Source organism: Toxotes jaculatrix, chromosome 10 (genome assembly GCF_017976425.1).
Source record: "Toxotes jaculatrix isolate fToxJac2 chromosome 10, fToxJac2.pri, whole genome shotgun sequence".
NCBI lineage: Eukaryota > Metazoa > Chordata > Actinopteri > Toxotidae > Toxotes > Toxotes jaculatrix.
In genome coordinates, this window is record NC_054403.1 from 8,560,079 (window position 1) to 8,585,356 (window position 25,278).

The following is a 25,278-nucleotide window of genomic DNA, read 5'->3' on the forward strand; positions in this document are numbered from 1 at the left end:
TTTGTTTTTTTTAAAATAGAGTGACCAAATATGCTTTGCTGACATCCGTTTACGTACTTAAAATGTGATTTGGAATCCTTTTTTTCGCCTTGCAATGAAAAAACACTGCGTCCAATTTTCCATTCTGAGGAGCATTTGATAAAAACAGTAATCAAATTTAGAATCAGATCATGAGGAGTCAGATGCATTTGTCAGATTATAAACTGCTTTTTTCCCCCCATTTCCAGGTCTCCATTTGCCAGTGTGACAGAGTATTCATTACTGAAGAACAACATCGTGCAGCTCTGCCTAGAATTAACTACCATTGTACAACAGGTGCTTACTCACACACGCACGCACACACACACACACACACACATACAGTATAAACACACGGGATGCATGCATCACACGGTCCATCATGCCCATATTCATTGCACCCACATAATAAAGGGCAGGGTTTGAATTGAAAGGGAAAAACTAAAGTGGGTTTTGGACTGGACATCTGATTGACTGAACATCAATATGGATACAGCTTGCTCTGGTCTACAGCTTATTTTTATAGATTTGAATATGAGTGGAACATATGCACACTGCCACAGGCTGTTTGCAGCATGGCTGATGGGACGAGTAGCTCTCAGTAACAGCCTTAGGCCAAGTACTCATTGACTCACTGTTAAACCTCGTCCCTTGCTTGACTTATGGGCCCTGATGGAGAATGAACGAGGGGTCTCTCTCATCCCTTCATTTACTGTCCTCCTTCTACCCTCCCTCTAGCCCACCCCCCCCTTGTCGATTCGCTACACTTACACACACACATTCAGGTTTTAAAAAATACAACTGGAGGTGGAACGCACACACACACACCCACCCTGATACTGTAGAAATCTCATTGTTTGGACAGAAACTATGTCTGCTGTCCTGGACCTCATCCATGTCCTCCCTGTAAGAGCCTGCTCAGAGTGTGTGTGAGAGTGTGTTTGTGCTTGTGCCCAGAGTGAGCCCTGGAGCTGAGCAGATAACACATCCCCTCTTACAAGGGCCAGAGGAGAGCGAAGAGAAAGGGGCCACCTCAGGTCCACAATGGGCCAAATGAACATGTGGCTGCCAGGGTGCAGCGAGACAGACAAAGGTGGCAGCGCCGCCCGCACTAATGCATCAGACAGATGAATTAACTGCTACCACGCACATCTGGTGGATTCAGTGGGCTGCTTTCCCAGAAATAGATTAACTATCGACTATCGTTAAATAACAATCTGTCACGTTCAAATAATGTCATTTCTAACTCCTGAGGAGGCTCATGAAGCTCCATGCAGCAGAGTAGACAATACAATGTATTAGCCTGCCTAGATTATGAAGTAACATACATAATGTGGAAGATTGGAAATAAAACAGCTGACTGCTGATGTTCTCCACTGGAAAGGAAGTCATCCTTCTCTCATTTCTCTTATTTCCTTCTGTCTCCATTGTTATATTTGGAGGACGGAGATATTTGAGTCTCTGTGCGGATGTTCACATCGATGCTTTCTCCATCTCATGTTTTCTTCTTATTTCTCTCTCTGGTTTCTTCTCGTTTTACAGGATTGCACTGTGTATGAGACTGAGAATAAGATTCTCCATGTGGTAAGTTTCTTTTTTAACAATGTCAAATTCTTATTAAAAGTTCAGTGATGATTGAAAGTTGTTGGCCGTTCGACCGGCAGAGGTATGCTGAGCAATGGCAGCTATCAAATGGATAGATAAAGCAGCCGCACCAAGATTATTACCCTAGTGTGTGCTGTATTTCACTTCCAAGATTTCACGGTTTACCTCTGCTGCACAGAATCAAAGCAAAGACCTAGTTGCTCTAAATGAGCAGTTTGATATTTTGGGAAATAAGCTTATTCTTTGTGATTTTTTATTCTTAGTGAGCCTTGGAGGTGCTGGTTGGCTGAGTTTGTTACCTTTGGACAGGGCCAGGCTAACTGTTTCCCCCTGTTTCCAGTCTTTATGCTAAGCTAAGCTAACTGGCTCCTGTCTCCAGCTAATTACCGTTCAGATATGAGAGAGGTTTTGAAAGTCTCATTTAACTCTTGGCCAGAAAACAAACCAAAATGTGGAACCATTCCTTTAAAGACATCTTATCACTCCTGGTGAACACACTGTTTTACCGTGATGACGCAGTTTATTGTTTCTGCTTGTGAAACCAAATTGCATGTGTTCATAAACACACTGAAAAGAGAGACAGCTGAACAATGCGTGTTTGTGTGTGACCGTCTATGTATGTTTGTTTTTTCTGCATGGGTGTTTTTGTGTATATGTATGTGTGTGCATGTCGGCGCACTGTGTGTTTTTTGTGGGAATTTGTGGCACAGGCCCGAGGCCCTTTGAAAGCTCCAGTTTAGCTTCTGTGTGCGTGCGTGTGTGCGTGCGTGCGTGCATGTATGATAGAGGACTGTCTGTGTCCACGTGTGAAACCGAGTGAGCAGCTAGTGTCTGATCCGGGCTGACAGTTGGACTGGGACACTTCCTGCTGCCATTCAAGGTCAGGTAGAGAAAACCAAATGAAATGTTGGCAGAGGGAGAAAATTATTTGAGCATTTTATGCCAAGGAAAAAACATGGTAAAAATACAAATACATTACATATATCTGCCAACAAAACTAATCATAAGACTGTGTTTGAGATGTTGGTCTCCTCATGCTGCGATGTTCTCATGTCTGAACCCCCCACCCACCCCTTAGCGTTTTGGTTGTGGAACCATGGCTGTCATTTAACGCTGCTGTTAAAGGCCTGTTAATGACACAGGACAGTGACATTGTGCAAATTCAAATATTTAGATAGCACACACACACACACACACACACACACACACACACACACACACACACACACACACACACACACAAACACAAAACCCTGGGTGCCAGACTAAAGGCTACACATGACTAAGTCTGTTATGTGTGGGAGGCGTATGTGTGAAATAGGGAGACAGCGTGAAAGGAGAGGGAGAGAGAGAGGAGGAGGAGGTGTTTGTTTTTAGATGCTGCTTCCTTGCTGATCGTTGTTTACTATGTGTTTTAGAAATTAATAAAATGAAGGTGAAGGGACACAGCATACACACACAGGGCACTCGGGATGATAAAATAAGTGCAGAACACACAATAATGTTATATATAATTTATTTAAGAACTGTAGGTTTTCATAGCCGACTTGTCCCATGTGTCCTCTCAGTGGTATAAAATCTAGCTCCACTTTGTTTTCTACATTGTTCAGTGAAATAAAAAAGTGTCAAATGTGAAATGATGCCGTATATATACTGTATCTATATTTTTTATGTTTGACATACAAAAAAAACTGACTAACTGATTACTGACTATTAAACACTATTAATTCCTTTGTTGATGTTAATGCATTAGTAATAACAATTTTCAAACAGTTTTATTAGTTTTACTTAAATACTTTGTCAATTGGATGAATAAATACATTTATTGGCTTTCTTGTCAAGAGTTGAGAATATCAATACCTCTCTCTTGTCTGCCTGTTAAACATGAAACTAGAGCCAGGAGACAGTTAGCTTAGCTTAGCATAAAGACTGTCAACAAGGGGAAAAACAGCTAGACAGCTCTGTCTAAAGGTAAAAAAAAATCTGCCTATATCAGAGCCTCTAAAGCTCATAGATTAACATGCTATATTTTGCTTCGTTAATCCTTACTAAAACCAAAGGGTAAAAACAACAATTTCAGGTTCCATCACTTAAGCACAACTTGCCGACTTGCTGTTAGGCGGATATTTTTTCACGTTTTCCAGTCTTTATGCTAAGCTAAGCTAACAATCTACTACAGTGTATTTATGTCTCGGCAAGAAAGTGAATAATGTCATATATAATATTTGCAAAAGAGTTCAAATTATTCCTTTTAAGTCAGTGCTTCTCAATTATTTTCTGTTACGCCCCCCCTAGGAAGAAGAAAACATTTCTCACTGAGTGTTACACCGGCTTCGTCATATTTCCTCGTCTTAGCTTTCGGGTGACTTTCGTTTGTCTCATTATATCCGTCTCCGGTGTGATTCCAGGGTCACCCAGCCCCCCCTGGCATTGCACCGCGCCCCTTATTTGAGAAGGACTGCTTTAAGTGATGTACGAATGGCTTTTGATCTGCACAGACATGTATGTGAGACTCTCCCGGCCGGTGTGCCCCCAGCGTGCATCCAGCATGGGGTTCAGAGACTGTTTGATGCTCTGCTGTAGCTACTGTAGTGGTAGTTGTACGTTTGTCAGCTTCTGCTTAATAATGCAAAACTCACTGCTACTCTGCTCTTCTCTAGACTACGGCCTGCAGCAATCAGATGGACAGGGGATAGTGTGTGTGTTTGTGTGTGTGTGTGTGTGTGAGTGTGTGTGAGAGAGAGAGAGAGAGAGAGAGAGAGGGAAGAGGAGCAATAAGATATGAGCATGTGTGAGTCTGTGTGTCTGATGGAGCGTGAAGTGTGTATGAGTGTGTGTGTTTTTATGTGCATGCATGCATAAGGATGAGAGGAATTACATAAGCCTGTCCTAGTTGTGTGTTTTCCCTTTCTCTTGTTTTCTCCCTCTTTCCTCCCGGACTCTCCCTCCCACCTCCCTGCTTTTCTAGTTCGCTCTTCCACCCCCCCCCTTCTCTCCATCTTTCTCTGTGTCTCGGTACAGGTTTATATTTGCCACAGTGTGTATGCTCATGCATTTTGGAGACGAATAATTACGCAATCATGCTCGGTATGCGTTAGCATGTGAACGCGCGTGTGTGTGCGTGAGAGAGAAGGTGCGAGTCCATGAGGAAGGATGAGAGAGAGAGAATGAGAATGAGGGGAGGGAGGTGGGTGGGTTGGGGGGAGTGTGCAGCCAGAGCCTAATCCATTTGGCAGCATACTATGTCTGGCTTTCTGTTTGACTGCTTTTAAATCTCACGCCAGCCAGCCACATAAGTTAACTTCCCTATAATCTGCGCTCTGATTCTCCTGGAGGCATGTCAGATCAAGGCTGGGTGTGACAGAGCTGGACGAGTTGAGAGCCCATGCTGGTGACTGGCCTTTTCTCTCCCAGCCCCGTGTTAATCCCAGGTCAAGACTATTAGTCCAATGATGAAAGCGGGACACAAGCAGAGCCACAACATTGTCACTTGCTGCGGTTTCCAGCTGGGCCTATTCACATGCTACTTGCTTTATGGTCAGGATTAGATATACGCTGCTTCTATTTTTTTCCCTCATTTTTGTTAACATTTTCTCCATTTCCTCTTTTATTTATTTATTTATTTATTTATTTATTTATTTTCCAAATTAAAGCTCAAAATTGTGTTTCCTGTCTGTGCATGACAGGAACAGTTCTGGGTATCCCATTACGTAATCTGTACACGTTGACATAATAGTACAGAATAAACAGAAACAGGCAGTGTAATGTTGAAAAGGTTGGAAGTTTGTGCATTTTTTATGTGTGTGTGTGTGTGTGTGTGTGTGTGTGTGTGTGTGTGTGTGTGTGTGTGTGTGTGTGTGTGTGTGTGCGTGCGAGTTTGTGTGTGTGACACACGTGCGAGTGAGTGACAGACAGTGAGAGAGACAGAAACAGAGAGGGAGAGCATAAGAATCACATAGACAGCTCATTGAAGATTCTCTACCTTTTCTCTCACACTGAATGAATCATAGGCTCTGAGCTATGGTGTATGTGTGTGTGTGTGTGTATGTTAGTGCTTGCATGTCATATGTGTGTGTGTGTGTGTGTGTGTGTTGAAGATCTGTTCATCTCATAACTATAATCCGGTAATTGCTCATTAGGATTGAGATCAGAAGATTATTTTATGAGGGGTTCATCGCTGTCATGCAGCTTGTGTGAATGTAGAAAATGAACTGTATATTCTTATACATGTATGTTTGTTACATTCCTGTGTGTGTGTGTGTGTGTGTGTGTGTGTGTGTGTGTGTTTGCATGCATGTGTGCACTAATCAGTGATGCAATGAGGCAGGATAACCAGGGTAACGGTCTCTGTAAACCCACTGCAGTCAGTCAGCCAAGATTAGAAGGCAGAGATGCTGCTGATGATAAATTAAGGTGCATGCGTGACCAAGCGGACAAATAGCCTGAAAAGCAGTCAGGGTTTATTTAGAACAAAGGCAAGGTGAAGCCATGCTTTTTATTTGGCGTATTTGCTTGGATGCACTCGAACGGAGTAATATGTATTAGGGAATATAAGTGCAGAGTAAAAAAAAAAAATAAATTACAGCACAGATAATCCATCCCCTCTATAATGTGTCCGGTTTTGTTTAGTTTGATGTGATGGCAAAAATTGCCCTTATACTCGTATAAAAAAAAAAAAATATTGGTAACAAATAAAATCTGTACACTGTAATTTAGATGTTAGAAAATGTCATTGGGGCACCTCGGGGTTGTCTGGTATTGGCGATGTGTTGTTCTGTCTGTGACGGTGTCTTGTGGGCATGCCCGTGGACAGACTGTGACAGGAAACAGTTTGTGTGCTGGAGTGATGGAAGTGGCGATGTGGAACAATCTGATGAAATGATTTCTGTTTCACCTCCTCCAGCTAGGTCACAGCATCCCTCGAGGACCAAAACCAATCTCAATAACTCTCTGTCTTTCTCTTTTTGTCGCTCTCTCTTTCTCTTTTCCTGTCTTTTTTTCCCTATGCTCTCTTTACCTCCAGTGTAAGACCTTAGCAGGGATATGCGACCACATCATCTCTCTGTCATCAGACTCTCTGGTCTCTCAGTCTGCCCATCTGGAGGTGGTCCACCTTACCAGCATCATGCCCAGTGAAGGGCTGGTAAGGACACACACACCAATATTTACACCAAGGCGGTTTTTAAAGATGCACTAAACAATATTTTTATTTGAAGAATGGATTAAATCACTATCTATAGCTCCTCTAAGTTCTGCAGAGCATTTTAGCATCTTTTAGCTCATTGTTTTGGTTTGAAGGCCCACAAACTTAGCTTTCGTTAACCTTGTTTACAGCCACAGTAGGTAGTGGTTCACTGTTCAGTAAAAAAAAACAAAAACAAAAAACTGTATGCTACCTACACAGCAACTTACAAACAGCAAAATACAAAGTTAACTACCAGCTGGTGAACACAGTAGAACATTTAGAACCCTAAGAACCAGATATTTCTTTCAGGAGTTGGTGGAGACCAAACCAGAGCGAGGATGACAGTGAAAATTTAACTTACATAGAAGAAGGATGAGTCCAAATGAATGCTAATGCTGCTCCATGCCTACATGATGTGTAGTAAGCGACTGCTTGTTCTGCTGCCCTTACAAATCAATTCCTGCAGCTTTGAATGCTCTGAGAAAAGTCTAAGTCAAGCCTTAAGTCTTGTAATATCAAGTCTCAAGTCAAGGGACAAATACAAGTGAAGTCACAAGCCTTCATGAGTAAATTGGCATTTGAACTTTAATGGGGCTGTTTTGCACATCATTTGAGCATCCTCCTTTAAAAGCTGTTAATAGTGTTTTTGAAATAACTGAATCCAAGTCTCTACATTGCATAGCACTAATAATTAAATATTCAAGGTGTGTGAATATGCACTGCCTGCCTTTTGCAGTCTTAATTAATTTTACCGGGTCAAAACTTGAGACTTTAATGTTTTTGCTTTTAAGTCTCAACTCAAGTCAAGTCTTTAGCGAGTCAGGCGATAGATTAAAGGGAAAACATTAAGAAATCGGTGGAAAAAATAAATAAATGCAGATGCTTCTGTGCAGGGCATGAGGGGTAATGTGAATCATACACCTTCAAAGTCAACCCAGCTGAACACCTGTGGGAGATTTTGGATCAAGGTGTTAGACAAATCCACCATTATCAAAACGCCAAATGTGGGATATATCTTTTGGGAACATGGTGTCGAGGAGAGAAGGAGGGTTCCAGAAACTGAATCTGACTCTTTATCATGGAGCACTGAAGCTGTGCTGGAGGCTCGTGGTGGTCCAAGACACTTTATGTTGGCGTTTCCTTAAATTTGTCACTCGGCTGTTGGTCAAGTCTCACCGCTGTCGAGTTCGATTTTGAGTCCTCAGTTTTGTGACCTAAATTGAACTAGAGTCTGAGGATGAAGTCTTAAGTCTGTCTCTCTGGCTGACACACAGACAGAGACACAGACACAGATACACAGATGCAAAATGCACGTATCATGTATTTCTCTTTGTATTTTACTAAATTCTCTGCCGCTGCCCTTGTGTTCTTGTGCTTCAGGGGATGTATATCAAATCGACATATGATGGACTCCACGTCATCACCGGAACCACAGAGAATGTGAGTTTTTGTTTCACTCGGCTGGAAGCTCGTCACTTCACCAACCACGATTTATGGTCTCATATTCCACTTACGACACTGCATGCACGCTTCAGTATCTCCTAAATTTGTCTCCCATTGTCCTTTTCTGTCCTCCAATTTCTGCCTCTGCAGTCTCCGGCAGACCAGTGTAAGAAGATCCACGCGGGGGACGAAGTGATTCAAGTCAACCACCAGACAGTGGTGAGTTAAAAAGCTTCCAAGCACAACACTGTTACTGCTGACATGTAAATACACACTGCAGACTGTCTTTTGTTCTCCATTCTGTGCTATGTTGAGGAGCTGTCAAGGTACATGATGTCTGCTACCACCAACCACCACACCACCACCATGCCATCCCGTGCCTGTGTCGCTATGTAGGTTAATTAGACTTGCTGTGGGAGCAGATTATAGGACGATTGTTACAAGACCTTTGTTCAGTCCGGCGTGATTGTCGGCTCACTCCTTCTGAAATTTGTTTCCATTGTTGTACGAAACCCCTGAAGGAGGTGTCTGGTTTGAAATGTGAACTCATGTTCCACTTTCAGACTTGAATAAGTTGTACTTCTGCCTTCAACTCGTCACATCAGAGGGCAGCACAAAAATGGGCAGCCATTTTAAATGGAACGGTGGCTTGTGAGAGCATGTGATTGAGCGCGCTGTCTATTGCCTGTGCTGTCAACTCTGGCACAAACAATTTGTTCCAGCGTTTATTTGAGATTTCTGAGGGGAGAAAAAAAAAAAAAAGGTTTGTGTCTGTGTGTGTAGACGTCTTTTGTGTGCTTTTTCCGCAAGTATTTCCTCGTGCGTCTCAATAGGTGCTGTTCATGCGAAAGTGTGCATGCAGGCGCTGGGGAGCGGCGTTGATTGACGCATGAGGGAGCCTCGTGTTATCTCTGTCCTTCTCTCTCTCTCTCTCCTCGGGGTGACAGTGCAGATCGCACCCTGCCAGGCTCTCAGCTCCAACCCCTCATTACTCCCTCAGCTAGACCCTCACCACTCTGATCCCTCGCTCTGGGGGAGGAGATAAGCATGGGGAGACAGAGGTGTGTGTGTCTGTGATGGGGAAAGGGGTGTGAAGCAGTCAGGGGATGCTGGGATGAGGCAGAGCTGGGAGAGTGGGGGGAAAAGGGAGGAGGACGTAAAGGGGGACTTAGGGAGGAGAGGAAGAGGATGAAAAGAAAAGGAGGGGAGAAGGGGGGAGAACAGCAGAAGGAAGCCTCTAGTCAATATAGCTTTTTTTTTTTTTTCCAATCCTAAATGGAGCTGCTGAGGAGGAAAGATGGATACACACTACCAGCAAACTCTCTGTCAACATCACAGCTGATAAGTTTATCTAGTGAGGCTCCATATTTAAAAATTAGATTAGTGTGAATATTGAATGAACAAATTCCATTACATTATGGAATCATTATGTAGGCCTAGCCCACGTATTTAGCAGCGGCGCTGTCTTCATGTCTATGCATGAGCTTCTGTTTGAGGCCCACTTCAAAACAGGACTCGCGGTTTTTAGCTCAGCTCCTCTTTTGAGGTAAAATGTGGAATTTGCTCAAATAACAAACTGATTGTTTGAAGAGGCAACATAATTATGAGGAGGTAATAGCATCTGGGAAAATAATGAAGACCCCTGGGATTTGAAAAACCTCTCCAGCAGCAGTTTATGCTCTATTATTATTTCGGCAGGTCTCTCCCTGTTTCCCTTTGCTCTCTTCATGTTTGCATAACAGAACAGTTCTAAACCAGCCTGGTTAGGACAGGCTTTGCTGTTAATACACACTGTACGAGCAGTCCACTGTTGTGGTGGATCAAACAAGGGTTGAGAAGTTTACTTCACTTTCAGTTCACTTAATTGTGGATTTATCTTTGGCACGAAAATGTCCAACACCTTTACAAGTAAATACTAGAGCCAATACAATAACTTATGTAATATCAATTTTCAATTTCCACTTTAGCCACTTTGTTGCCACTTCAGTCTGTAATTCGTCTCAAAATTAAAAGTTACAAATCCACTCAGAGTTGGAAAGTTTGTTGCTTTGTTCTCAAAGTAGAAAAGAATACTTTTCCTTTCACACACCTGGAATTTATCTTGCAATAGCAAAAACAATGGATCCAAATGAATGTAGCCCAAGTGGTCAAGAAGGCTGCATTGAGCTGAGAGGCCATTACCAGTGATGAACTTTAAAATTTACCACAGCATATTTTAACTATACCAACAGCAAAAATAAGCACAGTCCTCATAAAGCAAAGATAATTACAATTATGTGGGAATTATCCTCATGTAGAATTATTCATCGACAGTACAAAATATATAAAGTATATTAAAAGAACACGTGGCTCCTACTTTTTAATTTTTGGTTCAAACACCAAAACCTTACACCTTAGAAAGATAACCAAAGAATAGAAATTAAAAGAAACCAATATTCTCAAATGTTAAAGCCTCACTGATCAACAATAGAAAAAAAAATGACTGTAATGTGAAAGATGTCTCTTGTAGTGACGACTGTGACTCATCACCCGACTCTCTCAGCTCATTGTTTTTGTTTTTTTTATGGGCCACAGCTGAGAAGAAGGTGAACAGCCTTCTTCACACGGCCAGAAATATGAAATAAATGAACATTAATGCTGCTCTGTGTCTGCTGGGTGTGTGAAAAAGGCCACTGTTCTCTAACTTGTTTGCTAACTTATCTATAATAACTGTTACTGTTAAGATAATAATGTGAAATAACTAAACCTGGATAAAACAGTTTAAATTTATAATTTAAATCTGCAACAGTTTGATCAAAATGAACAAGGCCATGAATCTTACAAGCAAGCTGAGGTTTTTTTTTTTTTTATTATTTTTTTTTTTTATACAAGTACATGGACATATTTGCATATTAATAAGATACTCAGCTCAGTTGGTGTTATTGGGAAATGACGTGGTGAGTCCTAGTGTGATCTAGTATATTTCCTTTTAGTTGTAGTGGGAAACAGGACAGAACATGTAGACAGCAGCAGCTTACTGCCATCGTGGCTCTTGTTGCTGATGGTCGCGGGTCACTAAAGGCTGACACAGGCCGGTCATCATTATGTCAGGAATAAGGTCAGAGCAGCGCTGTCTGTGTGTGGGCGACAATATGTGTGCGCGCGTGGTGGCCTCTGCGGACACTTCCAGTAGCTGAGACCAGTGTAGCCAATCAATGGCCTGACGAGCGCTGCGCGCTCTGGAGACAGGCTGGCCGGAAACCACGAGGAAACACTGCAGTCAGCACTCCTTTCACACTCTTTTACCATCCCTCTCTCTTCCTTAGCGCTTAAGCACACTGACTAAGACATCTTTTATATCAGTATGCTAATGTTTTCAGACCACTGGTACTAGGACAGTGTGGTGCCTTGTGACAGTATCTTGCTGTTATTGGTAGCAGCAAAGTTTGGTAGATGAGTTTGGCGGACTCATTGGTGTGTCCTGGACATCATGTGAAAATAATAAAACTAAAAAGATCTCAGAAAACCCATACCTTACTGCCAAGGGGGAGCAAATTCCCAAACTTGTTAGATTAGTAATGTTTTTAGATATACATGTGATTCAGTATTACATCAAAAGACACATGGTGTTGGACAGTTATACAGATTTATCGATGATGGCCATCAATTCTGGAATATACCAAAATCCTTTCTGGGAAAATTAGAGCTTTAAAAGGAAGAACTGTGCAAATTTCAGGTGTGGGTTTGTCCAGATTAAGCCAGGTCACATTGTAAACGCTTCTTTTTCTCTGTGTTTGGGCTTTTTGTCCAGACTAAAATAATGTTTGGAGCTGCTGCCATTAACCTGGATTTAGATTAATATTGTCCAACAACGTCACAGTTATAAAATAAGGATTTTATCGCCGCAGTCGGAGTTGAGACCACTTAGTTATGGCTGTTTAAATGTGTCATGCTGCTATAGTGTCTTATAGGAGAAATTTAATCAAATTTTACAGGCTTGCTTGAGTTGTATTGTGTTATACAAGGAAGTGTGTCCAATGTAATTCATATCAATAAGCACACGCTGTAAAAACTTCTCAGTAGAACACAGTGCAGTTCAACATGAACCCAAACTAAAGCCTCTAAAACAACCACAAATCTGAATGAACATCTATTAAAAGCAGCTTCAACCAGAAATGAACATTATAAAATGAATGAAGGTCAAATCTATTACCTGTTTTTCCGAGGCCCTCTCTATCTGTTGTTTCCTATCATCTCTCTAACAACCCTGTCTGATAAAGGTATAAGATGAATAAAGAAATGAATAGAGGCATGTGGTGATTTGGACAGGTAGTATCAGAACCCATGTGTGTGGTGGTTTTTCTCTGCAGATTTGGTTGTTCCCAGGGCATGGTATACAGCATGTGCGTGTGTGGTTTGCAGCAGTTGTTTCGGTAGCCCGGTGTGTGTGTGTGCTCCTCAGGTGGGATGGCAGCTGAAGAACCTGGTGAACGCTCTGAGAGAGGACCCATGCGGAGTCATCCTCACGCTGAAGAAAAGGCCCCAGAACACCCTGAGCTCCACACCGGCTCTGCTCAGGAACGTCCGCTGGAAACCACTGGGCCTGCAGGTAAACACCAGCAACACATGGACGCCATCACTGCGGGATCATAACACAACCTGACCTGAAAAGTAAGGAACTGACTCAGTGACGTGTTTCTCTCCAAACATCTTTATTTGAAATTTCAACAAAGAAGCAAGAAATTGAAACTTGACCACTCCTCCACACCGTCCTCTGCATTCACACCTGCATACTTCTGGTACTTACAGTAAAAGATCTGGGGTAGGATGATTTAGCACCATGTACAGTGAGCTGTGTACCTCTGGCATTACCCGTGACTCACTCTCAGCTCTTGTTTTTAGTGCCCACACTCTGCATTCTCCTACTGGCATTTTAAACAGATATTTTCAAAGGAAACTCGTCCACTGTTTGACCTTGCATCAGTGCTCCTGTTGAGTGTTTCGACAAATCAGGTCGCTTTACAGCCTGCCGTACTGCTGGCACTCTGCAAAGCCATTCACAAACGTGTTGGTAGCTAACATAACCGCCACATATTTAGTATTTAATGGCAAAATCTAATGTTTGTACGTCAGAGTTGTGTGAATGGTCTAATATGGGTTAAACTCCCTGCTCAGGATCTAGTGCAGGGCAATACAAGGCCACCACAGGGTCCATCCATGCTCTCACCCACATTGATCTTCACCTGTGCTGAGACTTTGGTCCTGATGCAGTCAGCCTTTGTCCCACAGGACATCTCTTTTTCAGAACAGAGTACATTTTTAATGCACAGTATAATTAAAAAGCAGGTGGAGTGCTTGTTTGAAGGCTTAGAGCTCAGAGCTGGTGTAGACATTTCACTTAACAGCAAATATTTTCCAAATATGTCACTCATTCAGAGTCCAGAAATCACTCAACAGTTTCGGTGCGCAGAAAGAACACGTTGTGCCGAGACGGACGGAGGGGTGAGACGGGGGCTTGACTAAATGCTGCCTGAGTGCTTTGTGAAGCGGCGACTGTCTTGTCAGACCCCTGTGTTCCGTGGCTTCTATTTTTAACCTTGCATCCGGCTAATTCATTTACATGCTACATGCATGCTTTGATCTCTGCTCAACGCTCGGCTGCTCTTTGGCTTTTTCTCTCTCATTCTTTGCCTTTTTTTTTTGGTCTGTTTTTTTTTATCCTCCCCTTCAATGTCTCCCCCAGCATGTCCCTTGTTCAGTTTGTTTCTGCACGTCTGTGAGCATGTGAACATACATGTGGGCGTATGTTCACATGAGAGACTGAAACAGATTGAGCTACCCAGAGCGTTTTGTGGATATGGTTTTCATAATGGCCTAGAAGCCATTAAGACCCTGTAATAACCATGGGGCCTAACGCAACATCATCACCATCTCTGTCTTTAACAAGCTAGAGGACGGCTCTTGTTTCCAGGTTGCTGTCTTGTTAGATCATCACTCTAAGTTGTTACCATGAGCTTATTGTTATATTTGCTGCGTGCAACGGCAGAGGATTGTGGGAATTCTACCCTGATGGGCTGCTAAGACACAAACGCGCCGTGAGCGCCCAGATCAGAGCGCTGAAATATCTGTGGGAGAAGAGAAGAAAGGAGTGTTTTAGATTTGTTCTCTCTCCGAAAGACTGGAGCTCTTAATTATTCATAAGCAACTACAGGCAGCTCCACTGGCTCTGAAACAAGAGCCGCTACTCAGCAAATACTGGAGATAATTCACTGAATCCAAAATACCCTGCTAAACAGCCGATGAACGTGTGTGTGTGTGTGTGTGTGTGTTGGAGTGGGCGGGTGAGTGTGCACACATTTCTGAGCATGACCGTATGCATGCTCGTCCATCTGTATGTGACAAGTGTGTTTCTGTGCATGTTTGTGCACACGTGCAGAGAGATGTTTTCCATTATGAATGTCGTCGCTTCGAGAGACAAAGGAACTGGGTCACTGCACTTTGTAAGCTTGGTTTGGGATACATACTGTACGTACGCACTCCCAAAACAAACACACACACACACACACAAACACATGCGCACTCATACCTCTAAGCCTGGTTTTGGAGGATGAATTGTACGGCTGTGAAGTTTAGCCCGAATGTGGCAAACGTTCAGCTGGATTATAACTGAATCCACAAAGGAAACAATTTATCTCTGCAAATTATCATGTGATTCCAGCCTCAAATCCCTGCATGGCAACCTCTTTTATTCTACTAAATAATGGCACATATCTTTCTCTCTCTCTCTCACTGTGTATGTGTGTGTCTGTGTGTTTGCATGTGTGTCTGTTTCGTCCACGGTAGGATGCCGTAAAAGCAATTTGATGATTCACTGTAATTACAGCGATGCTGGCAATGATTTTAACAAAGATGACGAGGATTACTGATGCACACTGCATGCATGTCTGCTGCGCTGCTGCAAAATGTCCATGTAGGGAGTTATTTCTATTTAACGGGTGACTGAAGGCTACATCAGCGTCCACATTTCAGGTCACTTCACCGGTCACATGTGTGCCACACATTGTCCGTGACCCCGCTTTCATAAATCTGTTATATGTTTAGGCATATAAATTATTACTCGTAAATACCTGCTATTTTAGGTAACATGTATTGGCCGGTTATGTATTATTGATGGACCAGCTGAATGGAGGAGGGGTTATAGCTTCTTTAACATCACATCTTACCTTGGGTACATGGTTACCTTGGCAAATTAATGTTTCTATTAATGTTTAAATTAATGTTTAACTGGTTGGGCTGATATCAGCAGCTCAAGATTTTATAATCATTATTTTAGCTTGTCTTTAGCTTGTCAGAATCAGACAACACTTTGGTTGATAAGTTGCATGAAACTGCAGATTATTGCAAAAACTGCATATTTATTTTTCAACTGTAAAATGTTCCACTTGGTGCATAACTCTGCCAGAGTTCCATGAGAACCATATCTAGGGTTTCCTTATCAAAGAGGTCTGTTTATGTTGCGTCTTTATGAAAAAACTGAAAGCTGGCAGCTATGTCATCATCTGTTCCAGTTCAAGTATTAATGTTGTTTTCGGCATATTGGAGTATGTGTGTGTTTTTGCATGCGTGCATGTAAAGGTAGAGGGATAATGGATAATATTAGTGTGGGAGAGGTCTGAGCAGTGGATTTTTAGGTAGTTTGGAGTGGGCGCAGCAGGGGTCAAATGGCTTAAGTGCTGTTTTAACAGACTGGAATTTCGCCTGCTGTGGAAACCCCATCTCCTCCTCAACCGACCCCCCCGCCACACACAACCCCCTAGCCCCCCCCCCCCCCCCCCCCTTTCCATGCAGGCAGCAGTGGGCTGTAATCACTAAATTACTGTTTTCACTCTCAGCTCCAGTCACCACACTGCACAGCTCCCCCACCTCACACTCTCTCTCTCCAGCACTCTTTCCCTCTGTCTCTCTTTGTCCTATTTCCTTTGCTCTCCTCTCTCTCGCTCACGTCCTTCTCTTTCCACCCCGTCTTCATTATTTATTGTGAAGCTGTCTTACTGTAAGCTGCCTTCATGAGAGGAAGACTGCGCGGGAGACAAGATGAAGATAGAGACAGGGCCTGGGGATAGTGGTAGTGAGGGAGAAGAGGGAGAGGAGCGAGAGGAGGGAGAGGAGCGTGGAAAGTTTGGAATATGAAATGAATTCCACTAATGCACTGTTGATGAAATGATGAAACACCGGGCTTCCTTAATGAGAACACTGCCGGCCTCGCCATCACTCGGGCTCTCTGTCTGTTTATCCATTCTGTCCACACTCGCGTCTCCTCTCTATGATGAAGCATACTCCTCAGACATACAGTAAAACACTCCATTCTTCATACTGTGGGAAACCTCGTCCTCTGGGAGAAACTGTTGGCACGAGATATGTATTTGTCACCCCTGCTGTTCCGACTGAGAACAAATATAATTCATTTGAAATTTGGAGTGAGCGTCCATGACATCAGAAGCGAGGCATCCTGTCCTCACAGAGGACTTGGTGACAAAAGAGTCTACGTGTCCTTAAGTCAAGCTGAGGTAGGAGGCCACGCTAGCTTCCCTCTGTCCTCTCCTTTTCTTGTAGCACAGGGGTGTGGGGTGGTGGGGGAGTGGGGGGGGGGTTGAGGAGAGAGGAAGAGTGAGGAGAGGGTGGGAGAGGAGGGGTTGTCATGGGAACAGACATGGAGAGCCCTGTGTGAGTGAAGAGGCTTGAGACAAAATGACAGAATAGTGAAGCGATTGAACGTGGGAGAGGCTGCACAGTCAGAAAGATATATATAAATATTAAAAAAAGACAACATACACAACATGGCAGCTCTGTGGAAATAACTCCTGTTTGTGATTCAGTATTAAAACAAGTGCCGGCTGCAGTACAAGGAAGATGTCTCAAATAAAAGGTTCCCTTCGCGCGTAACATGGTAAATTGTGTGCTTGTTTGCTTTTCTGTGAGGTAGGGAAAGCTCTAATGTTCAGTTTCAGGTTCTGCTCCGAGATCCCCTCACCATCCTCCAATTACACCTCAGTGCTGAAATAGACTCATTCTCTCTTTCTTTCTCTCCTTTTTTCCACCTCCAGCCGGTCCCCACCAGCCCCACCAGCACCTCCCCAACACCCGGTGGAACTTTAGGCATGTCCAAAATGGACGCCCCCAGCATGCAGGACGTCTACATCCTCTCTCCTGTGTCCGGACTCTACAGCACCAGGTCAGACGCTCGCACGCACAGCTTTTTGATGATAATCATCATTATGATGATCGTCGATTATTATGATCCAGCTGATGACACTGATGATGGTGCTGATGACAGTGATGATGACGGCTCTGCTCTCCTCAGGGAGGAGCTGGGCCTGATGTCATGTGACGACATCAGCCGCTACAGCGTGAGCTCTCAGTCTGGCTCCAAAGGTTCAGAGGCAGTCAGCTACTATCTTGACCAGGACAGCGGCCAGTACTTCTCCTTGCTAGAGGGAGACGGACCCCCAGGGCCTGACTATGACAGGGGCCGCAACACAGGGGTTCGCCGGCGGGACAAGACCCCCACCCATGGTAAGACAGGGAATGTAATCCAACAGTGTGAATGTGGAAATGAGTCCGGGTCCTTGCATTTGTTGTGAAGGACAGCATGCTCTCTCTCACCTTTTCTTTTCATCTTTCCTCTCAGAACTACTCCTCATGTGTTCACCACTCACTTCATGGCTCTGCTTCTTTGTGTTTTCACCTCACGTACACACGTCCCAAAAACACTGATTACATGCCAAAGAGTCAGTCCAAAAACACTGTCTCCAGCTCCCTTTCTGCCCCACCACCTGTGTCCACCCTTGTCCCAGACAGCTTCCTAGACATCCTGTACCTTCCTGCGAAATCCTTGAGGGACTGCTATGATGTGCTAGGTGAGGGTCATGTGACAGACAGAAGCATTGGAAGCCTCCTTTGTGAGAGCCTTGCAAGCTATTTGTAGGCTGCTTGCACTGTATAGCTCGAACTTTAAGAAGGTGGAGCAGCACTTAACACAACCGATCTCTCCAGCAAAGGGAGAAACAGAAACAACCCCTCTGCTCGTGGCATCCCAAAAAATATTTTTTGTTGCCTCAAACTTGTGACTGATTGGCTCTTGGGCCTAAAAAACTGATTTGATCACTATGTTAAAGCTGCACTAATTATTTTTATATTAATTATGCATCAAATGACTACATTTAATATGAAAGTCATTACTCATATTGACAAAACCCCAGAGAGTTATCACCTGAATCTGCAGTTTTCCTTCAGCCATACTGAGCATTTTAGCGTCCTTAAGCTCATTGTTTTGTTTTCTTTTTTTAGCATCTAAACAGCCAGATAATTCAAAAGTAGGTGGAGACCAAATCAGAGCTAAAAGGACAGTGAATATTGAACTTAACATTAGTGAGGTCACCAGAAACACTTGCTTTGAAAGTGTACATGACATTTTTTTGCCAGCATATTATTACAATCTAATAATTGATGTGTGTGTTTTCATTCCACTTCCCAGCTGGCAAATTTAATAGTAATGCAACTTTAAGTCTACTTTCAATGAATGAGTTTACTTTGTAATCTATGCATAATAGTTCGACCAGAGAATATTTCCTTTATGTGAGAATGTATGGTCCAGAAAAGGACTTTGACCAACTATCTTCAAATTTCAGAAAACCTGGCCTGAGCTGCAGTAAACTTAGTTAACAATAACCTTAAACTAAAATGTAAATGTTGTCATCCAGCAGTAGACATGCCAGCAGATTAGCTAATTAGCACTACTGCTAGCTCGGGTGCTTGCGCTGCTGTGGAATTTACAAACTGTGAATAGATTTAACTGTAAATCTTGAAATTGTGGCCATGTGATCTTCGCTTTGCACGTCGAAGCAGTTCCTCGAGAGTCTCCCGTTCTTTCCCCCACACCTGCACGCACCTTGTCTCACCTGTCCACCCCTCCAGCTGTCTCCCACACTGTCTCTCAGTCACTGCCTTCCCGAGACACCTCCACTCCCACCCCCACCGCCGACTGTCTGATTGCTGATTGGTCGTTTCCAGGTGACCTCAGACCTGTTTCCATGCCTCCCGAATATAACTGGATGGCCGAGGCCAAGGAACCCAGCATGGGCAAGAGAGGGAGCCGAGGTACACACACACAAACACATATATACACAAAAACGCGGGCCCTCACACACTTGGTGCCATGCTTTGCTCCATACTCTGCTCAACACATTTCAGCTCATCCTCTGGTTATCCATGGTGGTGTGGTTGTGTGAGGATACATATCTGCCAGGTATGTATCTGACAAATAAACATAAATGCAAGGAAATTGCATTTATACAGCCGCTGTGGAAATAGGGGTATTTCTACATGATCAGTTCTAACCAGCTTCACCATTTTGTGGCGAAACTCGATCTGTATTCAACCGAGGATCCTCCACTCTACCATCAGAAAGTCTATGAATAACATTAAAGCACAATACTACTGCCCGGGGTCTGCCTTTCTCCTTCTCTTTCTCTCAGTCATTTTTTTTTTTTTTTTTTTAGTTTTTCACATTTAAGTATATGGATAATAAACAAATAAGGTGAGAAGCTTTTTCTGTCTGGAGTTAAAGCAGAAAAAAAAACTTTCTGTGAGTGACAGGATTTAACAGTGGTGCCCTCTAAATCAGCATAATCACTGCACACAGATTAGCTGTATGTCCCGGGCTGTGGATCCATATCAGAAGCTCTGAGGCACTTTTATCCCTTTCTGCTGGGTTTTTATCTGTAAGGGTCTATTCGCCCTCATCTGTTTCTGCTCCGGGGTTCTCCCTCGACTCTATGATGATATCTCCACCCCTCTGTGGTTCTCTCGGTTCTGTTTAGCCCGTCCGTTCTCTAACTGCTCGATCCTTCCTCTGTCCCCCCCCAATTTCCCCACAGATTCAGACAACTCCCTGCTGCGTTACCTTAGCGACGACAAGATCCTGGTGATCGAGGAGGAGCCTGAGGGTCCAGGCAGAGAGAGCCGGCGGGATTCCACCAGACGCTCTCGGCGCAAGAGCCGCAATCCCAGCAGCCCTAGCTTTCCCATCAGTCCCTCCATGTTGTCCTCAACCCTGCGTCTAGACCAGCCACCTGATGCTTTGTCTGTATGTACACAGTTGTTTGTAGCTGGTTTCTCTAGAACAGCATTTTAGTGTCCCTGAGGGGATATTTGGTTTGCAGACAGCTGTAGACAAATAATCAGTCAGTCATCTGCTGGCTGTTCTTGACCACTTATCAAATCATCCTTATGGTAGATATATTTTATGGTCAGTTCAGTCAATTAGGCAGTGAAAAAATGAAAAGGCCAAAACCAACAATGAACTGATTCTCCTAACATGTATTATCTATGTAACTAAAACTTGATATAGCTTATTCCTCTGAGCCTTTGACCTCCACTTTTGTCCAAAAAGTATTAAACACGTCAAAGGAGCCACACTGCTGCGCTGGAAGACACGTTGCTTTGCTACTGTGAACATGAACGCCGTAGTTTGAGTCAGTCCCAAATACACCACACAAGAGCACCAATTGTGTATTGATCCGCAGCTGAAATTAGTCCTCGACAAATACACTACTTACTCCTAAGCATAAAAGTTACAATTTTACATAAAAATATAGTAAAAACAGCAGAAATGCTAATAATTACATAACTTAAAGAACAAATTAAACTGTACATGTATGACCCAGTTTTACGACTAACATATTCAGTTGAACTAAAAAGGGCTTGGGTGTGCTTCCCTTTGAGGGTTGTGATGCCAAACATGGGCAGCAGCATCCACAGTTCTGGTCCGACTGGAGACCTGTCATTTCTCTGCTGTCCCTATCTAATAAAAATGATCAAAAAAAAAAAAAGTCTTGGCATAGATGTGGGAGGGACAGGGACTTTGGCTGGACTGTTAACCATCAGGGTCTGAGCCCAGATTCTTGTCTATCAAAAAGCTTTTAAAAACTTCCTTCTGAATAGACTGTTTCAGTGCATTTTTCCTGCATGTTCAGGCTACAGTGGAGAAGGAGGGAAGGGTTTGGACTTGAGTATCATATCAGATACCTAAAACCATCATTACTAGGTCTACATGAAATTCTCAAATCTCATGATAAGATGGCAATTTCATGAATGAGAGTTGAAAACAGCTAACGACTCAAATGCATTCATTCAGCCTTGATATAAACCATAATTCCCAATCCAATGATCCAGACAGTAAAGCACTATGTTACCTATGGAAAAATGAAGACAGTGACTGAATTTAGCTAAATTCACTTTACTTCAGTATTGTTATATCCAAACTTGTCCAGTCTACAGTATCAGGAGGGAAACAGACATAAAGTTAGGATTAAATTAAATGACTGAATTTATTTGGAATTTAAATCTATGAATGATTAATATTACTTAATAAGAGTGATAATCAAACACATTTTATCTTTATCAAAATAATCAGTAATCGGGGATTGTTTCAAGTTTTAGTGAGGAAAGCCTGTAGTCTGGGAAATACATCCCTTTATTTACAGCAATAGTCCCTTCTAGTGAGTTTCCCGACTATAAACCAAAAAGACAGAGGAGTGCATAAGTCTTTTTATACCCTGAAACAGTATGAATAAACTATGACAAATAGTAGCCCATGGAACAGTAAAGGTAGAAAACAAAACCCTGAAAACAAAAGAAAGTGCGGTTGCTGATATTTAATGCACTAAAGATCATTTTATAAATAGTCTAATTTCCAATCCATAAAGAGGCATTTAATTTTTATGTTATATGAGGTTAATGTATTGAATGTGAGAGTAGTGTTTCCCTGCATGAGTGCATGAGTTAGAGAGAGGGAAGCGCAGGAAGGAGTTGAGACATTATGAAACTGAATCTCTGAATCTGTTTACTGTCTGCACTTCTTTCCTTGGTGCTTTGAGGATGGAAGTCCTTGGCTGAAGCGTCATGTTTTTAGCTTTGTAAATGTGTCGATGACCTCCCCATGGTCCACATCAGCCAACATCTCCCTCTCAATTGACATAATAGCCAAATTACTCAGCCTGCCCTGAACCATTGTATTCATCGACCATGTGTGCAGTCAGCGCAGGACACTGAAAGACATTTCACAACTGTAGCTGGCGACTGGGATGGTCAGAGACGCTTGAAAGATGGCCTTAAGGGAAGGGAACATATCAACATCCGAAAGGGAAAAGACACTTTGAATGCTGGGTAGTATGTCTTTTATTTTTTTTGTCAAGGAAATGCTTTGCAGCAGTAATCTCTTCAGGCTGTAGGTGGATGCCGTAATGTTCAGAAAAGATGCTTGAGTGTCTCTTCATTCAGGAACTGCTCTGGGGCAGGGTGACATGCCTGTATGCCCATCAAGATTTTTTTCCCCCAGCTCCGGAAAAACTATTCTCAGGCTCCTCCAGCATTAAACCAAGAACTGGAAAGAAGACTCCCCCTCTCAGATTATCTCCAGTAGTGAGGTCTGACCTTGTACCACAGGATGTCTCGACTACACAGTCCTCCGTGTTTTTGTTCGCTTCCTCTGTGTCACAGTAGCATGAATATCAAGATCTTCCCACGAGGCCTTGGTCTTTTCATAGGCTTCATGTGCTTTCTCATCATTCCGGTAACTTTTGAGTCTACTCTGAATCGCCGTTTTATTTTCTATTGCTTGCACCAAATCAACTGTTTCTTTCTGTAGGTGTTTGTGCAGCCCCTGAGTTACAGAGGGCAGTGTCTAAAAAATGACAAGCATGTTGGTAGCTCTGAATCTGCAATGCTTGCTTTCCAGCCCCTTAGCTGGAGGTGCTGAAATGCTCCCTAAGGTCTGAATCCCCTGCTTCAGCCATCATTATCGAGTGCATCTTTGCCTCTTGAATCTCAGAGATCATCCTTGAAGTTTTAACATCAGAGGTGCTTTTGAATCATTTCATTTTGGGATGATGGTGAGAGAAAGATTCAATATAATGACGTTTGTACGTTTGCAGGAAAAGGCCAGCCTTCTCCAGAAGCTTCATGCTCTCCATAAAATTCCCTTTATTGCCACTGTCTTGTTCTTCGGTGTGACCTCGAAAAGCAATGCCCTGCCTCCCAAGAAAGGCTGTCGCTGCTGCTATACGTCTGATACTCCCTGCGATCCGCAATCTCACTGATGTTTGCAGCTTGTAGCGGCTCTGTGATGTCCCTGTGGACTCATGTAGCTTTAAAGCTCTTCCAACACGTCACTGAGGCCTTGTGCATGTTGGATTTTTCATGCTCCCTAAAAGAATTTAGTGTTCTTTTCCAGTTTGTTTAACCTGTGATGGTGAGTGGATCCTTTTGCCATAAAATCTGCATATGAAGTAGAATTCAGTTACAGAGTATTTATTAGTTACTCAGTATCAAAGCAGTTTGGTTTGCAAGATCTTGTTTGCTGGCCAAACATACTGGATGGAAAGGATGGAACTGGATTTTTCGGCCACCACCTGAGCTTTCTGATACGCTCATGATCGTTCATGGCCGCTACAGTGATGTGTGTGACCGATCGAAATCCCTTCGATTCAGGTTTTAATTCTCTAGTTTAAACGGACATCTCTTGTGAGCAAGCCAACATGTTAAACTCACATTATCAGCGTTAATACAATCCACTGTGTGTGAGAGCTTTGAACTTCTATTAAATGTGGAACACCATGGCCATTGTAATGGAACTGATTAAAAGACTTAATTATATATATATATTTTTATCTTTCTTATTATCAGTACTGGAGGCAGAGTTTATTGAGTTTATTGTTTCATATGCCATTTTTTTTGCTTTTAGTTGTTCTGTTTCACAGAAGATATTTTGACTTGTCACAGTAGGCAAAGCACAGATCTAACTTATTAACATCGGTTTTATTATTTAGACCTGTGCTTTTCCTGCTGTGACATGCAGAAATGTCTGCTGTGAAAAAGAACTCTTAGTGGCACTAAAATCACCTCCAAGGCTTTAATCCTGATTGAATCCTGATCATTTGGTAAACTGGAGCCAGAGTTACAGTAGGTCACTCGCTCACACCACTTTCTTTTACATAGAGGGGAGTGTGTGTGGTTGTAGGATAGGTCGTGATCACAGATTCACACACTTGTTGTTTGTGTATGTGCGTGTATGTCAGGTAGAGGAGACAAAGGAGAGGGAGGATGATGAGTGTTATTGCACGGCTGCCAGCGTCAAGGATTATGAGAATGACAGTGACACTCTCAGACACGCCCCTCTGTAACTTGCGTTTTTTCTCATGCACAAGCCAGCACACACACGCGCTGTGCATGTACACACATACACACACACATACACACACACACACATATGCAAAGCATAGGCATACACAAACTAACACACACTTGCGCACAGGAGAGCATTTGTATGCAGGGTAGCCATCTCACGACTCATCCTAACTCATCCTAATATCCTAATATCCCCATCTCCTCAAACACGCCTGGGTCTAAATAGGAGTTTATTCTGGACAAACACACACATTTGCACACGCACATACACACACACCAACACGTATCCCTGTGAGTAGGTGTATGACTCAGCATCAGCCAGACCAATTACAAGCGCGACTGACAGACCGTGCTTAAAACACGACGCACGCAAACACACACACACAGACATTCACAGCTTAGCTCGCACCAGCCCTGTCCAACCCTCTCAGCTGTGTGTTTCTCATGGAGGTGACTCATATCTATTGGGTGGCACATGAAACATACTATCCTGCACTAACAAGCATATGCTAACCTTAATGGCCTGCTTGTTTCCCCTTTCTCTGTATGATTTCTTTTTCTTTCCATTAATGCAAAACACCAACATTTTGGCACATAAAATGTTCCCCAAGCTCATCATGAAGATTTGTAAAAAAAAATTCACCACTGTGCATGACAATATGTACCCTGCAGCCTAAAATCATCCAAAATATGAAGAATTACAAAGTTTAGGACTCGTGACTCCTTGATCGCCCAGCCCTGTGCCCACGTAGGCCCATTTGTTTGTAAGTAAGTAGTAGTAAGTAAACTTTATTTATATAGCA

General features: G+C 43.0%; 1 protein-coding gene across 1 annotated transcript in view; it reads left to right on the forward strand.

Moving 5' to 3' along the window:
* Positions 1–25,278, forward strand: part of si:ch211-26b3.4 (connector enhancer of kinase suppressor of ras 2) — a 56,206-nt gene that overhangs the window by 19,705 nt on the left and 11,223 nt on the right. Inside the window, exons 4-13 of the mRNA XM_041047812.1 lie at positions 228–315; positions 1,561–1,602; positions 6,647–6,766; positions 8,189–8,248; positions 8,402–8,470; positions 12,693–12,839; positions 17,335–17,462; positions 17,592–17,803; positions 19,301–19,387; positions 20,167–20,375. Of these exons, the coding sequence (XP_040903746.1) occupies positions 228–315; positions 1,561–1,602; positions 6,647–6,766; positions 8,189–8,248; positions 8,402–8,470; positions 12,693–12,839; positions 17,335–17,462; positions 17,592–17,803; positions 19,301–19,387; positions 20,167–20,375 (1,162 nt within the window). The remainder of the gene's footprint in view (positions 1–227; positions 316–1,560; positions 1,603–6,646; positions 6,767–8,188; positions 8,249–8,401; positions 8,471–12,692; positions 12,840–17,334; positions 17,463–17,591; positions 17,804–19,300; positions 19,388–20,166; positions 20,376–25,278) is intronic.